This window comes from Phacochoerus africanus, chromosome 10 (genome assembly GCF_016906955.1).
Source record: "Phacochoerus africanus isolate WHEZ1 chromosome 10, ROS_Pafr_v1, whole genome shotgun sequence".
In the NCBI taxonomy this organism is placed as follows: Eukaryota; Metazoa; Chordata; class Mammalia; order Artiodactyla; family Suidae; genus Phacochoerus; species Phacochoerus africanus.
Genome location: NC_062553.1, coordinates 68,678,391 through 68,693,264, shown reverse-complemented (window position 1 = coordinate 68,693,264; position 14,874 = coordinate 68,678,391). Strand labels below are relative to the sequence as shown.

Sequence of the window (14,874 nt, the reverse complement as noted above, 5' to 3'; positions counted from 1 at the left end):
ATGAATATTTAGTTAGCTTCAGCTTCAATTATGGGTTGCATTATTTGGCACATTTTTTCTGGTATTCTAAAAAAAAACCCTATTTCTCCTCTCCTTCCTTAATAGATTTGAGAATTACTACAGTAAAACATCATTTAGGCGTCACAGTTAAAAATAGAACATTCACATAGCATAAGACTTCTGTCCCAGAATTTTCAAAAAACATTGGTAAACCTTTTGAAAATGTCATTTATACTTATTTTTATTTAAATTAAATTGAACACAATTTTCTTAGTGACTGCTGTTTATTACTGTCGACATCTGAAGCCTGGAGTTTTACATTTGTGGTGGGCTTTATGCTTTACAAAGGGCATTCATAGAAATTATCTCATCCAAAGCTCCTTGGACACCACTCCCCTTTCTTGCTTTCCATTTGCATTTTGATGAGGATTAGGAAACCACCTCACCTGGTCAATAAACCAGAACTGGGTGTCAAATATGACTGTAAGGAGCCCTCCTTAGTAGGTATGGAGGGTGGCTTGTGTGATAGCTGTTTCCATTCTCAGAAGCTATTTGGCTTAATTCTGGATTCTTGGCAGTGTTTAAACTGAGTGATGTAGCTGGAAGAGTTGACCAGATGAGAGGGAAATTACGCAGGTGACTCTTTAGCAGAGATCATTGCTTTGTAAATATCCCCTATAAATTGATGTCGAAGAAGCTGCATGAAGACTTAAAATATAATAAGTTTAATATGATGAGCTTAATATAGTATTTAACATAGTAACTATTTTAAAAGTTACTATGTGTTAAATTTTGGAAAATAATTTGAGACATACCATAAGTATTTTCTGTATCGTTACATGGGAGCATAGAATGGTAAGTATGGAGGGCTTTGTGTCATAAGGAGAAATATATGAAATACTGTCTTAATACCATACATCAATTAAATAACATTAAATATGGATTAGAAATGAGTGCATCTGTTTAAACAGAATCCTTTAAGACCATATGTAATCTTGTGTGTGACATTTCTAAATATTTCTTCTAAGTTATAATTTAAAAGTTGTAAATTTCTGACAGCATTATAAATAATGCCAACACTTGGAATGTCATGGTCTGAGAATTTTTTATTTTATCCATATTGGGTTTTATTCCTTTAAAATTGTGGGGGACCTAAGAGCAGGAGTGAGTTATTTAATATTAGGGTGTGAAAATGCATGGCTTCTGAGTTTCCACAAATATTCGTTGAATGCATGATTACCTAAGTCAGTATCTTAGTGGATAAAAGAGCCTTTACCACTTAACTGATAGTATTGGTGATTTTTTGCCTGGGGCAAGATAGCTTTTTTTCCTTTTAATGGACATATGGTTGATTTACTATATTGTGTTAGTTTCATGTTATACCAAAGTTATTCAGTTATATTCCATTATAGGTTACAGACACGGAGCACAATTCCCTGTGCTATAGATTAAATTCTTATCTATTTTATGTATAATAGTTTGTCAATCCCATGACTCTAACTTGTCCCCCCTTCCTTTCCTCTTCCCCTTTGGTAACCAAACGTTTTTTCTATGTCTACAAGTCTGTTTCTGTTTTGCATATAGATTCTTTTTTTTTTTTTTTTGTCTTTCTGGGGCCGCACCCATGGTATATGGAGGTTCCCAGCTAGGGGTCTCATCGGAGCTGTAGCCCCCGGCCTACGCCAGAGCCACAGCCACATGGGATCCGAGCCGCGTCTTCGACCTATGCCACAGCTCACAGCAATGCCAGATCCTTAACCCACTGAGCAAGGCCAGGGATTGAACCCATAACCTCGTGGTTACTAGTCAGATTTGTTAACCACTGAGCCACAATGGGAACTCCAGATTCACTTGTTTTATATTCCACATATAAGTGATATCATATAGCATTTATCTTTCTCTAACTTATTTCACTAAGCCTAATATTCTCTAGGCCCATCCACGTTACTGCAAATGGCAGTATTTCATTCTTTTTATGGCTGAATAGTATTCTCCTATATATGCATGTATGTGTATTTTATGTACATATATATAAAACACATACACCCCATCCTCTTAAGCACTTGTCTGTTAGTGGGCACTTGGATTGTAAAAAAAAACGTGAGTACTTTTTTTAAAAAGTCACTCCATTTTTGGTAGCTACTGAGGGAGAAAGATCATTATAGTGTGTTGGGAAGAGCTACTTTTAATGGCTCTGAATAGTCTAGGATCTGAAATATATGTGGCTTTACCACCTGCTCTTTCCATAACTCATTGTAATGCTCTTCAGCCCCCATTAGTCTAATTAGACACTTTGTCTAGTTTCCTTTTCACCGTCTTCATTCTTTGTGTTTTCTCCACTGCAGCTACTTTTGCTTTGGTGAAACTCTTTCCTATTTAGATGCCTGTCATACTCTACTCTGTTTACCTCCCATCTCTCTTTGACATTCCTTTTCAACTTCCTTTTAAGTTGTTTTATTTTCACTGGTCCATACCTTACATGAGTTTGCTCTCCCACTCTCCTTTAAATATTAGGTACCTACTTTGAACCAGGAACTGTTCTGGGATACAGAGTGAATCTGGCAGTCTATGCTTGATGGAGTTTATGTTCCAGAGGAGTAACAATAGTGGAGGTAATGGGCTGAGCTAGAGAGGGAAGGGAAAACTCATTTATGCAGGTTGGGATAGTGCTTGTGGGGCTGCGGACCATGGGACTAGAGCAGAAAGAGCAAGGTCTAAAGTGTTAGGAGAAGCCAGAAAAATAGACAATTTCAGGTTATGTAGGGCCTTGTAGACCATGATCCTGAGTTCAGATCTTAGGAATTTCCTGTATAGTCATATCCAAAGGTTCTTTTTTTTTTGGGGGGGGGGGAGCATTTCTCAAGATTCTCCACTGGCTCTCCCTCAAACTCTTTAAGAACTTTTCTTATTCATTTTTTTTCAACAGTTTTAGCTATTGCCTATGAGGAGATAGATCCCATTTCCAATGTTTGTGGCTGTGGTAATTTTTCTGAATAATAATTCTCCATCTCTTCTCTGCATGTTGGGCATTTTCACCACCTTCTCAAGTGAATATGCTTAATAAACTAATCTTCCTGCCTTTCCAATCAGTTTTTCCTTTTAGCTTTTCTGTTTCTGTGAATGAAAGCATTAATTTCCCAGGCACCCCACTTCGAGGTTTAGGCGTCATCTTGGATTGCACTTCACTCTCTTCCTTATTCTTGACTGCTCATTTTGTCATTCAGCAAATATTTATCGAGTATCTAGTTTGTGCCAGGCAGTATTTTAGGCCCTTGGGATCCATGCTGGCCAGAGTAAAGTAATTCCTGAGCAGTGGGAGAGTGTTGGGAAAGCAACAGTGAACAGTGAGCATGGTCAGTAGTTATCTAGAATGTCAGAAAGCAGGGAGTGCAATGGAAAAGGTGGAGCAGAGTATGAAAGCTGAGGGTTCCAGGTGAGTAGTCAGGGTGTGTTCAGTTAGACAAGGACTTTAGGAGGTGAAAGAGTTAGGGGGATGTGGAATCTGGGAGAAGAAGATTCCAGGAAAGGAACATTCAAGTGGCAAGTGCTTTTCCATGGCAATGGCCTTAACGGGGGCACGTGCTTGGTGTCAGGGATCAGCCAGGAGTCCACTGTGACTGACATGGAGAGACAAGGGCAAGAGGAAAGAGATGAGGCCCAGGTAGTGATGATGCTGAGAGCAAGGAAGGCCAGGTGCCTCCCCCTCCCCCTACTAATTGTGGTTATTAATTACTATAGAAGGGGAGCCCTTAGAGGTTTTGGGCAGAGGAGTTTATATTTTAATAGGTGACCAAATATTTACTTTTTCTTTTTTTTTATGTTTTAAAGATTATAGTTGATTTACAATGTTTCTTCAGTTTCTATTGTACAGCGAAGTGACCCAATCACACTCAGTTCCCAGTGCTGTGCAGTAGGGCCCCATTGCCCATCCATTCCATGTATAACAATTTGTATCCAAAACCCCTGAACTCCCCACCCATCCACTCCCTCCCCCACCCTCTCCTGGGAACCACATGTCTGCTCACCTTGGCCATGATCTGTTTCTGTTTTGTAGATAGGATCATCTGTGCCTTATTTTAGATTCCACACATAAGGTATATCATACGTTATTTACTTTTTCTTGTTATCACTCTTGAATTCGTTCCTTTTTTTCTTTCTCTTTCTCTTCCCATTTGCCACCTCTGCCACCTGAAATTTTATTTTAGCTTTGTGATTGCTTGTTTTCTAGTCTTTCTTCCACCTAGAACTCAAACATCAGATAAATCGTAAAACAATGCTTTGTTTTGGTCCATCTGATCAACCATCCTTCTTGTCATTGTTCTCCATTCTACAGATTAACATTCCGACATGAGGTGACACAAGTCCTCCCTACTTTGTTCCCAGAACCACCTGCACAGACCCTGCTCTGACCAGCAGGTTACCCCCTGTCCTCACACAGGTCTCAGGCTTCGGCACGTCCCACCTTTATTCAACCCGTCCCACTTCTAATGCCTCCTCTCACACCACCAGCATGGCCATCCTCCCACCTTTTGAAGACTTCCACATGTCTCTAAAAATGCTTTATCCCTCCCTTGTACCATTCATTCATGTCATTTTTCATCAGAAAATATGCTGAAGGCATATTTTGTGCAGCAGTTGTGCTGGTGCTTTAGGAGACAAAGGTGAATTAAGACATACAAGTCCACCTCAGCAGTTAGTGCCACGAAAGAGACGGGAACTTATACGCTTAACCCGGGATTTATGTTAAGGGCCATGAGGGAAAACATGCTGCTCTGAGTAGGAGTGATCGGCTACAATGGCCCTAATTTCTATGGAGCATCTAATCTGTGTGGGGGTGAGGGAGCCAGAAAATCATTTCTAGCAAAGCTGATACAGGGGAGTTCCTGCCGTGGCGCAGTGGTTGACGAATCCGACTAGGAACCATGAGGTTGCGGGTTCGATCCCTGCCCTTGCTCAGTGGGTTAAGGATCTGTCGTTGCTGTGAGCTGTGGTGTAGGTTGCAGACGCGGCTCGGATCCCGCGTTGCTGTGGCCCTGGCGTAGGCCGGAGGCTACAGCTCCGATTCGATCCCTAACCTGGGAACCTCCATGTGCCACGGGAGCGACCCTAGAAATGGCAAAGGGACAAAAAACCAAAAAAACAAAAAAACAAAAAAAAAAACCTGATACATGGAGAATAAAACAGTAGCCAGCTAAGGGAGGTATGGCATGGTGGGAGAGGAGCTTTCTAAGTATTTCAAAGGCTTGAGACTATAAAGAGCTACAGGAATATCAAAAGAAAAACAGTGCTAAACAAATGCCCCACAGGCTGGGATGTAGTAAGTAGGGTGACAGTGGCAATGCTTGATGTTGACAGGCAGGACCAGATGATACAGGCCTTGAAGGCCATGGTGAAGGCTGTGGTTTTAAGTGCAGTGGAAACAACTGAAGTGTTTCAAGCAAAAAGAGTGGCATGATCTCATTTGAGGTTGAGACTGCCATCTGTTCATCAAATCTATTTGTCTCTTCTCCCTGGATACACAGTCAGATTCTACTTCCGGATTCTCTTTGCAGTTGGCCATGAGCCAGCCATATGACTCAATGCTCTCCATGGAAGTAAGTGGTCATGGTGAAGACATCCAGGGCTAGCTCATAAAATCTCCCACGTGGGCTTCCTCATGCCTTCCCCTTTAACTGGGCAGACGTGAGAGCCTGTATTGAAATGGCAGAGCCACTGTCAGGCTGGGCACCTGCAACACTGTGTGGAGCAGAACCCCTTCCTAGCTGAGCTAGAACTATCCTGAGCTCTTATGTGAGCAAGAAAGAGGCACCTGGTCTTGTGAGCCATTGTGTGTTTAGTCCACTTGTTACCACATTCTAGTTTGTCTGAAATGATATGATAATTTGAAAAAGCAATTTTGCCCACTGTGCTATGTGGAAATGTGAGACGGTGTGAACTCCAGCAGTGGCCCAAGTGAAATTCCCATGCTGACTAGAGAGATTTCAGTTGAAATAGAGTTTAGATAATTGTGGATAGGAAATCAACAGCTCCTGTTGACAGTTTGCTTGTGCAGTAATCTTAAGGGAAAAGAATCTAACCTGATTTGACTTTCAACTATCATATCACTTACTTTCTAGACTTTCCATTACTTACCTCATTGAATATTGGCATATATTGTATTTATTTGATTAGATTGCCCTCAACTAGAGGGTAAATGAACTATGTCTTTGAGAAATTTTTTTTTTTTAATTTTACTGTAGTAAAATTGGGTTAGGTACCTTTTTCCATTAAACTTTGCTTAAAATGATGAATAAAAGGGTAGGTGCTCAGATTTCCTGTTCATGGAGTTATCAGAAGTCACGTGGCCCAACTTTTGCCTTGCCATTGATATTGCCTCTTAATGTGATTTAAATTTCCTTGCCTTCTAAGGGCAAGGATTGGCTGTGTTATATTTTACCTGTGGACTCATAAGCGATGTAACATCATGGGGCTTGGGATTTAAATTTTGCAATAGAAAGTATGTGGAAATGTTTTTTAATGGCATGTGGGCTATTACCACCCTCTCCATGACTTTCAATTGTCTGTGGTAGCCACTGCCCATTGCTCAGAGGTTGCTGGCTGCGTCATTGAGCACTATTTCCACCCAGAGTTAGGCACTCATCTGGGGGAGTCATTATGGTTTAGGGAAATTCTCACGATGGGAGGCAGCTTCTGTAGTCCAGATGAACAATGATGAAGTCTGTAACTAAGGAAGTGGCCGTGGAAATAGAACGATGGGAGAAGAATGTAAGAGACTTTACAGAAATCTGTGACTGAATGGATTTGGGGGCCAAGAAAAGACCGGAATGAAGATGAATATTGATAACCTTCAATGTGTAATCTTAGATGTATATCCACAGACCTGTTTTCCATGATGAAGCTGGTTAATACTGCTTCCCACCAACAGATGGCATTAGCATGAGCGGCTGGACATTTCAGCCTTGGACTTGCTACTGTTAGTTAACTGGTTATGTGCTCATTGTGTTTGTGCCTAGTTTGGATGTGTTTTATGAATATTATTTACCCATCCATTCCTGAGGAGGGCAAAATAGTGAGGTTGAAATTACTGGTAAGAATAGATATGAGAATATGACACTAATGCTAAAGAGATTAAAATGACAATGGAAAAGCATGAGAAAATGCTGGAAAATGTAGAGGAGATGACTCCATTGGCAATAGGAACAACTCTGAAAGGTAGAGATCTAATTAGGCCACTTGTGGAAAACACTGCATTTGGCAGTACAAGAATAGGAGAAGTATAATTGACCAGATGAGAAAAAACTCCAAATATTGGAATTGTGTCTAGAAGATCAGCATTGCTATTAAAGGCCCACCAGCTCAATGTTCTTTTTTTTTTTTTCTTTTTTCTTTATTTTTGGCTGCATACGCAGCACATGGAAGTTCCAGGCCAGCGATCCACGCCATAATCCTTCACATGCATGGAGAGTCCCTCCACAATGAATTATTATGGTAAATTGTTTCTTGAATTTATGTGCCCCATAAGATATTTTTAGAGATAAAACACTAAGTAAATATATAATGTACTTTTTTTACAGTTTAATGAAATATATAAATTGTACAATTTTCAAGGTCTTATTCTACCATCTATGTGCCCAGCCAGGCTAGGCCAAGGATCCAACCTACGCCTCAGCAGTGACCCAAGCAGCTGCAGAGACAATGCCAGATCCTTAACCTGTTGTACCACAAGGGGAACTCATCTCTGTTCTTTCTTTTTTTTTTTTAAATATGATCTCCCTTTATTTTATTTTATTTTATTTATTTATTTTTGTCTTCTTTTTAGGGCCACACTCACAGCATATGGAGGTTCCCAGGCTAAGGGTCTAATCAGAGCTACAGCTGCTGGTCTATGCCAGAGCCACAGCAACGTGGGATTCAAGCTGCATCTTTGACCTACACCACAGCTCATGGCAACGCCAGATCTTTAACCCACTGTGTGAGGCCAGGTATCGACCTACAACCTCATGGTTCCTAGTCAGATTTGTTCCTATTGTGCCACGACAGGAACTCCTATTTTATTTTATTTTATTTTATTTTATATTTTTAAGGTTTTATTGAAGCATAGTTGATTTACAAGGTTGTAATTTCTGCTTTACAACAGTGATTCAGTTATACATGTACACACATCCATTCTCTTTCAGATTCTTTTCCCACATAGATTATTACAGAATACTGGGTGGAGTTCTCTGTGCTATACAGAAGGTCCCTGTTGGTCAATCATTCTAAACATCTCAGTGTGCATATGCCATTCCCAAACCCCCAGTCCACCCCTTCCACCCCCCAACCTTTCCCCTTTGGTAACCATAAATTTTTCAAAGTCTGTGAGTCTGTTTCTGTTCTGCAAATAAGTTCATTTGTATTCTTTTTTTCTAGATTCCACATATAAGTGATATCGTATGATGTTTGTCATTAACTGTCAAACTTCACTCAGTGTCTTAGTTTCTAGGTCCATCCATGTTGCTGCAAATGGCATTATTTCATTCTTTTTTATGGCCGAGTAATATTGCTATATATACATTATCCATCTTCATCCATTCCTCTGTCAGTGGACGTTTAGGTTGCTTCCATGTCTTGACTATTGTAAATAGTGCTGCAGTGAATATTGGGGTGCGTATATCTTTTCAAATTATGGTTTCTTTTGGATATGTGCCCAGGATTGGGATTGCTGGATCATATAGTAGTTGTGTTTTTGTTTTTTCAGGAACCTCCATACTGTTTTCCATAATGGTTGTACCAATTTACAACCAATAGTTGTAAAAGGGTTTCCTTTTCTCTGCACCCTCTCCAGCATTTATTGTTTATAGACTTTTTGATGATGGCCATTCTGGCTGGTATGACTTGGTACCTCCTAGTAGTTTCGATTTGCATTTCTCTAACAGTTAGTGATGTAGAGCATCTTTTCATGTGCTTTTTGTCCATCTGTATGTCTTCTTTGGAGAAATGTCTATATATGTACAAATGAAGAAACTGACAAGGGTTTAATCTCCAAAATATACAAACATTTTTTGCCGTTCCATATAAAAAAAACAAATGTTCTTTTTAATGAAGGCTAGACATTTGTTCGGGGGGCGGGGGGTAAAAACTAAACATTATGAAAAAGCTGATGTGATGTTTCCTTGTAAGACAAGGTCACATAAATTCAAGGCCTGTTTGTGTGTGCTCAGCATCTAGGTGGGTGTAGAAATGATTCATGGAGACACCACAGCTTCTCCAAGTTCCCTATGAGGCTGACACAGGGGGAGGAGGGGGTAGAGCACATCAAGTAGGAGAAAACAGAATGGGAAGGAGGGGACAGATTTGAATGCAGCAGAAAAGCTACAGTCCTAGGCATATCTGCTGAAAACAAATGCTGTTTGGCAAGGGGTACCTACCTTTCGTGTCTGTGCTGCTTCTCACAGTGGTACAGCCTTTAGACCACCCGTCAGAAGGGGTGAGAACCACTCCCTCCCCTTTGCCAAAATTTCCTGAGAGCCATTGACCTCAACTTTGGAAATAGAGAATAAAGGCATCAGAAGAAAAATCTGACTTAGATCTGATAAATATTTTCAAAATAATTATAGTTCTACACTAGTACAGTATTTCTTCAATGTTATTTTCAAATATAGGTACTGCTGTTTAAATTAGTACCACCTATTAATGCATGACCTTTACAGTGGGAATATGGCCTGTAACTGACTATAATGTGACTTAGATACCTAAAGAAGAATAGATTTCAGACAGAACCTTTGTTTCTCTTTAGCTGAAGTCCTGAATAATATAGTCCTGGTGTTTTCTAAACAAACAAAAGATGACAGAGAGTCAGAAAGAAGGGATTGAATGTAAGATAACCTGTTCATGCAAAAGGATGAAGCTTGAGGAGGAAAAATATGTAAAATCATGAAATTAGGTGAATAAGGGACAAATATGAGTTCTTTATATTAATAATTAGAAATGTGGGGTTTCCACTGAAACTTAAAGAGGCTATTTCAAGACAGAAATCACTTATGTACTGAGTGCTCCATGGAATCATTCCTCTCGTAGAAATCCTTCACATGCATGGACGCCCACTCCACAACGGGTTATTGTGGTAAATCAGAGATGTTTCTTGAATTTATGTGCCCCATAAGATTTTTTTAGAGATAAAGTACCAAGTAGAATATATAAATTCATTTCTTTTACAGTCTGATGAAGTATGTAGATTGTACAATTTCCTTATTCTTTCCCCATGTAAAGCTCTTATTCTACCTTATATGAATATTTGCCTTCCTACCCTATATGAATTTTTACCTCCTATGACTAATTGATATTTATAGTAGCTTAATCATTTTAAATGTATATAACCAAACCGTGGGAAGAAAACCTATTCATTTTCAAAAATTGTATTCTTGCCATTGAAAATGGTGCTCGTGAGCTCAAGAAGATAGATATTTCTTTTAAAATGAACACATTTTATGTTTTCTCTAGGCTGGAATGATAAAAAGTGATAATGATGAGTATTTCATTGAACCCTTGGAAAGAGGTAAGCAGATGGAGGAAGAAAAAGGAAGGATTCATGTTGTCTACAAGAGATCAGCAGTAGAGCGGGCTCCCGTGGACATGTCCCAAGACTTCCACTACGGAGGTAGGCATCTTTGACAAGGTTTATTAACTAACTGAGTTTAACATGTGATGAAAACCACCCTCCCATCCCTTAAGAGAATGTGATTGTCATGTGCTTCTATATAACGTGGAGGTAGCAAGACGTTTATATTTATAAATCATGAAATATGGCTTGCCTTTTTAATTAATTAATTAATTAATTTATTTATTTGTCTTTTTGTATTTTCTTGGGCTGCACCCACGGCATGTGGAGGTTCGCAGGCTAGGGGTCCAATCGGAGCTGTAGCCACCGGCCTACGCCAGAGCCACAGCAACGCGGGATCTGAGCCGCGTCTGTGACCTACGCCACAGCTCACAGCAACCCTGGATCCTTAACCCACTGAGCGAGGCCAGGGATCGAACCCAAAATCTCCTGGTTCTCAGTTGGATTTGTTAGCCACTGAGCTGGGACGGGAACTCCCGACTTGCTTTTTTTAAATGCATAGAGGCATATGTTAAGGTATTATTTCAGGGCCTTGTTGCATGCCTCAGTTGTTTGTAATTTATGATTTCTTTTAAAGTTCCACCTTAAAGTGGTCTTTTCTCTAATTTGTATTAAAATTGGAAAATATTTGTATCTTCCAGAAGTATCTAAAATATACATTATTAACATGATTTTAAAACTTTTAAAATGAGATATATTGACAGGGCAAAGAATTGTAGCTTAAGACCAGCATGACAGATAGATTTAAAGATAAGAGTACTATTTGACTTTATCTTGCAAAACTTTTTAAAATGTGGAAGAGACAGTGAATTGAATGATTGTGTTGATTTATTTCAAGGTAGGCTGGACCACTAAAGTCAAGTCAATTATGGCACATAAAAGTTTTCTATTTTTGTTCTTTTGTTTTAATGAGATACAAAAGTAACTTGGTATTAAAGAGATGTATTGATTGATCAATTGATTGATTTTGTCTTTTTCTAGGACCACGCCCATGGCATATGGAGGTTCCCTGGCTAGGGGTCGAATTAGAGCTGTAGCTGCTGGCCTGTGCCACAGCCACAGCAATGCCAGATCCAAGCTGCGGACCTACAACCACAGCTCAGGGCAACGCTGGATTCTTAACCCACTGAGCAAGGCCAGGGATCAAACCTGTGTCCTCATGGATGCTAGTCAGATTCGTTTCTGCTGAGCCACGACAGGAACTCCAAGAGATGTTTTTATAAGTTGGGTTTAGGAGTTCCCTTTATGGAGGAGAAAGGAAATTTGGGAATCTTATCTTTTTTTAACTAAATCTCCAAAAGTCTTTAGACCTTGACCAATGCTGGGTTTGGGGTGCCAACTCTCTTTGCTTTAAAAAATCCATGTACAAGGAGTTCCCGTTGTGGCTTAGTGGTGAACAAATCCGACTAGGAACCATGAGTTTGCGAGTTCGATCGATCCCTGGCCTTGCTTAGTGGGTTAAGGATCCGGCGTTGCCGTGAGCTGTGGTGTAAGTCACAGACACGGCTCGGATCCTGCGTTGCTGTGGCTCTGGCGTTGGCCAGCAGCTACGGCTCCAATTGGACCTCGAGCCTGGGAACCTCCATATGCCTCGGGTGCAGGCCTCGAAAAGACAAAAGACAAAAAAAAAAAAATCCAAGTACAATCTATAGTTTGCCTTCTGTATATGCAGGTCCTCAGTATCTGCGGTTTTGCATAGGCAGATTCAACCAACTCCAGAACCACTGAAGCTCGGTGGGCCATGTTGTACTGTACCATTTACTGTAGAAGGAAATCCACGTATAAGTGAACCCACGCAATTCAAACCCATGGTGCTCGAGGGTCAGCTATATTTTCTCTTGCCAGGCCAACTTTCTGAATTAAAGGCAATGGAAATTTCCCCTAGAGAAATGTCAGTGATGTAGATAATCTTAATTTAGCAGCCATCTGTCTTCTAGATTAATATCATCTTTTGAGAGTTGTTACCTAGTTAGTCTGATTTTCAGACACCACCAGCTTCCCTTAATATGTTGTACTAATGGAATTGTATAACTTAAAATTAATTTAAAATTAACATGGCCTGAAAAATTTTTGAGAAATTTCTGATTTGGTAGATGAAGGACTGTGAAGTGTGTGCCTCTTCCACAGGGTCACCGTGGTGTCAAGAAAGAGAATTCACTTTGCAGTTATGTCGACAGATATGAGTAACAGTTTTCCAACATCAAGTTGTTAGATTCGTAGGTAACCATTTTGAGCATCATTTTCTTTATCTGTGAATGGAGAATACATTGCACAATTGTAGTAATTATTAGAACCAATATATGCAAATGGAAGCCCTCAACAATAATAGATGCCTAATCAATGCCAGCTGTTGTTGTTATTAATTATTGCTATTAATTATTTTGTGCAAAAGATTTACATGTTAGGAGTTTTGCTAAAGTGGAATAGTTACACATTGCTTGTCCTCATGTTGTAATACATTACCGTTAATTCTCATTTATAAATATGCTTAGCTTTTTAAAATGTATTTTCTAAATCAGAAGACTGGTTATGTCAAAGGATAGATAATAGGATACAGTACCTTTTCTACGGCCTTGGTTATTATATACTAACAATATCTAATATCTCTTCTGAAGCAATGGGCAAACATCTTTTAGAAAAGCATAGCCCACATATTATGGAATGTACTGGAGGCTGGGAACAAGATTATGCTCTGTGACTGACCTCCTGTCTGCTCCCTCTGTATGAAACTGTATGTATGACTACACTTTCACCAAACTGTACCCTCTTGCTTCATTCCAGTCTCTGAAGTTACCTATCCCTATAAATATCAACCTTTAGTACTTCCAGTAGAATGGTATTTATAAAGGAGGAGAGATTATTTTTTCTTGAAATAAGAAAATTGCAAGAAATAATTCTGTTTAATACCTACTGTAGTTTTAGATGCTAGATTTGGGGAAATAATTTAAGAGTAAAGGTATATAAGTTTAAAAGAATTGGATGCTATTAGGATAATTTGGGACATTATTTTGGGAAATTATTAAAAATATAAATTCCAGTAGCACCAATATCAATATACTCAGATTAAATGAGTCCTTTTTAAGAATGCAGACTCTGAAGACTGAGTTTTTCCATTGCGAATAGAAGATTACTTTACAGTAGAAGTGGGCCACAACCTGGAGTAATGTATTTTGGAAAGGTTTTTAACGGTCATGGGTCAAAGCAAAAGGGGTTCCTTTGTTAACTCCCAGTTACCTTAAAACTTGAACCAAAATAGAGCCATTCAGTTCTCAGAGAATATTCCATGATAAACCTTAGTATAAGCTTAACAATTTTTATTTTCTTATTTATGCAGTTCTGATTGAACTGAGTTGCTGGTGATATCAATTTACCTCCTTTTGAGAGTCTTAAATTGTAACTATATATTTTGAAAGTGTAAATATCTTCCTATGGTAAATAGAAATCCATATTCATAACTTGAAGTACCATGGTACAACATTTAAATTCTTCTTTTTAACTTCTTGGTTACAGGCCTGCGAGCCAAGCCTTTTCACAGACTAAATACTTTCCAAGTGAAAATTAAGAATATATTTGTATAATTTATTCCGTCATTCTAAAATGTAAAATTAAACATATTCTAGGTTTATAAAAGTACACTGATTTATAAATGAAAACTATGGTACCATATAAAATAGAGTTTTTCTGGATCAATACAGGAAATTATTTTAGGAGAACATGAGGTCTTTCTTCAAGGAGTTGGAAGACGAATAAAATACCTAAGATAAGTCTTCACTAGAAAGCAATGCATTTGAGGGCTATGGTCTTCAAAATTTCTCTAACAGAAAGTCATAGGAGGAGTTTTGGTAATAAGCAAGGCACTTCTCTCCCTACACAATTTCATCAGTAGGGTCCCTGTAAATACTCTGCTCTGTTTTGCTAGCTATCACATGGATCACATTTCTTGCTTGGTCAGCTTAGCAACTCAAAACTGCCATTCATTTGAGATCTATAGTTGGTCACAAGTGTCCTAAATTCAAATAAATTATGACCTGAACCAGGGGAAGAGTAGTGAGGTGGAGAGAAGGAGCCAGATTGGGTTGAGGTTTAAGTAAAACTGATGGGGTTATTTGATGGGGTAGAAGTTAGGGTAGAGAGAGCGCGCTAGTGATCAGGGATGATTCAGAATCCTAATCTGGAAGACTGGAGAATTCTCTTTCTAGTATTCACATTTCTCAAATGAAAAGTAGAAATAGGCTGGATGAAGGATGACAAGTGGGTATAATTTTGGATATTAAGTT

General features: G+C 39.1%; 1 protein-coding gene across 1 annotated transcript in view; it reads left to right on the top strand.

The window, feature by feature from the left end:
- Positions 1–14,874, top strand: part of ADAMTS3 (ADAM metallopeptidase with thrombospondin type 1 motif 3) — a 270,429-nt gene that overhangs the window by 106,195 nt on the left and 149,360 nt on the right. The window contains 1 exon segment of the mRNA XM_047799019.1: positions 10,480–10,636. Coding sequence (XP_047654975.1) covers positions 10,480–10,636 — 157 coding nt within the window.